General features: G+C 36.2%; 1 protein-coding gene across 1 annotated transcript in view; it reads right to left on the minus strand.

Moving 5' to 3' along the window:
• The window catches only part of LOC142144133 (cyclic GMP-AMP synthase-like), a 28,437-nt gene that overhangs the window by 25,239 nt on the left and 698 nt on the right, over positions 1–2,500 (minus strand). Inside the window, exons 1-2 of the mRNA XM_075202620.1 lie at positions 2,296–2,500; positions 501–720 (exon numbers count right to left, since the gene is read on the minus strand). The exon at positions 2,296–2,500 is cut by the window's right edge and continues 698 nt beyond it. Of these exons, the coding sequence (XP_075058721.1) occupies positions 501–720; positions 2,296–2,433 (358 nt within the window). The 5' untranslated portion in view covers positions 2,434–2,500. The remainder of the gene's footprint in view (positions 1–500; positions 721–2,295) is intronic.

Genomic DNA, 2,500 nt, shown 5'->3' on the forward strand with positions numbered 1-2,500 from the left:
GGCCAACAGAGTCAGGTGTCATGAGTGATGTGAATGACATGGTCTTAGAAAGTCAGAGCCTTCAGATAACTTTTGTCTACAATTTTGAGTTTTTGAATAGCAACTTCCAGGATTTTGGGTTTGAAAGTAGAAACACTTACTGTACCCCACTTGGGGCTGACAAATATGTAGCCACATTGCTCTTGCTGTTGGTCAAAACATTTTTTGAAGTTATCCAAATTATATTTTATTGATAATGCTTATGTAAAGTATTTTAACACATTGACACTATTGACTCTCTCCAGCATAGAAAGGAAATATTTGATTTCACTCAAAATGTTCCAATACTGGATCTAAGATTCCACAAACCCTGTAAGCTATATCGTGATACTTTCAAACTGGGTAAGTATGACATGGTGTTCCTTCTTCCCTGGTTGTGTTAGTTTTGTTTTCACAACTGATTCTGTTGTATGCTTCTTTGAATGCACAAGCTTAAATCTACACACATTACAAGAACTTACCTGACTGGCGAATTATGTCACTAACAAGCTTTCTGAATTGAAATAAGATTTGTACGGCTGAAATGTTCCCATCTCCATCTAGGTATCCAGCCATAGCTGATGGTTTTCTTTGTTTATAAGCCAGTGTGTAGAAAGCACCAGTAACGTTTGTCAACTCTATTACTCGACGGCCAGAGATGGAGATTTCAAGCATGATGTCAAATTCATTTGGCTTTGAAATCTGAAGAAGAAATAGACATCTGATGACTAGTCATATGAATAGACATTTCTTATTTCATAATCATATGTTAATATTAAATGACTAAATAAATAAAGGCCTATAATTGCATATTTAACCTCATTCTGACTTCCATGTGCAATGCTGGTTAAGGGCCAGGACACATGTAGGACTAGAAAAGCCACATAGAATGGCAAAAGTTTTAGGGGCAGCAGAATCTTCTTAATTTATCTTGTTTCCTCATCTTAATAACTATTATATTATAAATTACTTTTTCACTCATGCCCTTAGACAGGCATCCATGTTTCAATCAACATAAAAGGAACCAAAATTAGTTTTCACAGACCTGATGCAGGACTAATTATATACGATTGATGTAGAGTGGGACATACACCAGTTTGCATACTGCATCTTGACAATGCTCTGCGCATGCTCAGAAAGCAAGTGAAACACATGCTCCTATGCAGACCAGCATGTACCTGACACCTCCGCCTATCTTTGCCTCTAAAGGCGGGATGGGCAAGGTATGGAGCGTTCTGACATTGGGTGAGTACATTAAAGGTGCATTCACACGACTGTGGTTCATGTAGACCTGTTAGGAGGCACATCTTTTGCGCCTGCTATAGAGCATAAATATACATATATATATATATATATATATATATGTATATATATATATATATAATATGCTGTGATGGTGGTGACTTATCATAAACCAGATGCATATGATGCTGATGCCAAGCTGGACATCTCTCAAGACGCATATTGCTTTGCGTATGGGTGGAAATAGACTATTTTTCTGTGCTCTTTTTTTCATTTTTTTAGAGAAGTTTAATTGCCTATCTATCTATCTATCTATTTAGTGTGGTCAAAGCTGAAACTGATAGTTTTACTATCAAAGCAGGTGGAGAAGTGCTGGTATGGCATACCACCGAATACCAGTCCACTTTGATATATGTGTGTGTGTATATATATATATATATATATATATATATATATAATCATACTTGCCTACTCTCCCGGAATTTCGGGGAGTCTTCACGGACTCCCGGAAGAGTAGGCAAAGCTCCCGCATTTGCTGAAATTCACGTCAGACACAAATCGCGTCATTTAGCTCCGCCCCATCCATTCAATGCTGTGAATTTCGGCTTTTTATAGTTGGGGCGGGGATATGGTGGCGCGATAATTAATACTCCACACAGATAGGGCCCATATACATGCATAATACATACATACACACAGACACAATTACAAAAATAAATAGAAAACTATAGCAATGATCAACATTCAGTTCTCAGTGGGTCCTTTATCAATACATAATATAACAGGTAAAAACAAAACTTTATATACATCTTACAATAAACGCCTCCAGGAAAACACATGACTCTCAGTGAGTGTTACATAGCACACTCATTGCCATACTTGTTATACTATTCCATCATCATGATGACTTTTTATTTACAAATGATTACTTTAAATATATTTAAAGTAATAATATTTTTGTGAACAGGTCTAGTTTTGAAATAAACTTGATTGTGCATATATTTGTCAATATTTATCAATATATTGTTTTCTTACCTTAAGTTTTTCATAGTAACTCCCAGTATGCATATCCGTTACGTTACGGAAAAGAATATCTCTTTTTAGAAGGTCAGACGTGAGGATTGCTTCAACTACATTCTTAACTTTCTCAGCTGCTACTGAAATGTCAGCCATCTCATTTTCAATCTCTCCACCACATCCTTCAGTTTCTTGGAGCTTTGGAATTAACAGTTGTCTTATC

Source organism: Mixophyes fleayi, chromosome 3 (assembly GCF_038048845.1).
Source record: "Mixophyes fleayi isolate aMixFle1 chromosome 3, aMixFle1.hap1, whole genome shotgun sequence".
NCBI classification, from domain to species: Eukaryota; Metazoa; Chordata; class Amphibia; order Anura; family Limnodynastidae; genus Mixophyes; species Mixophyes fleayi.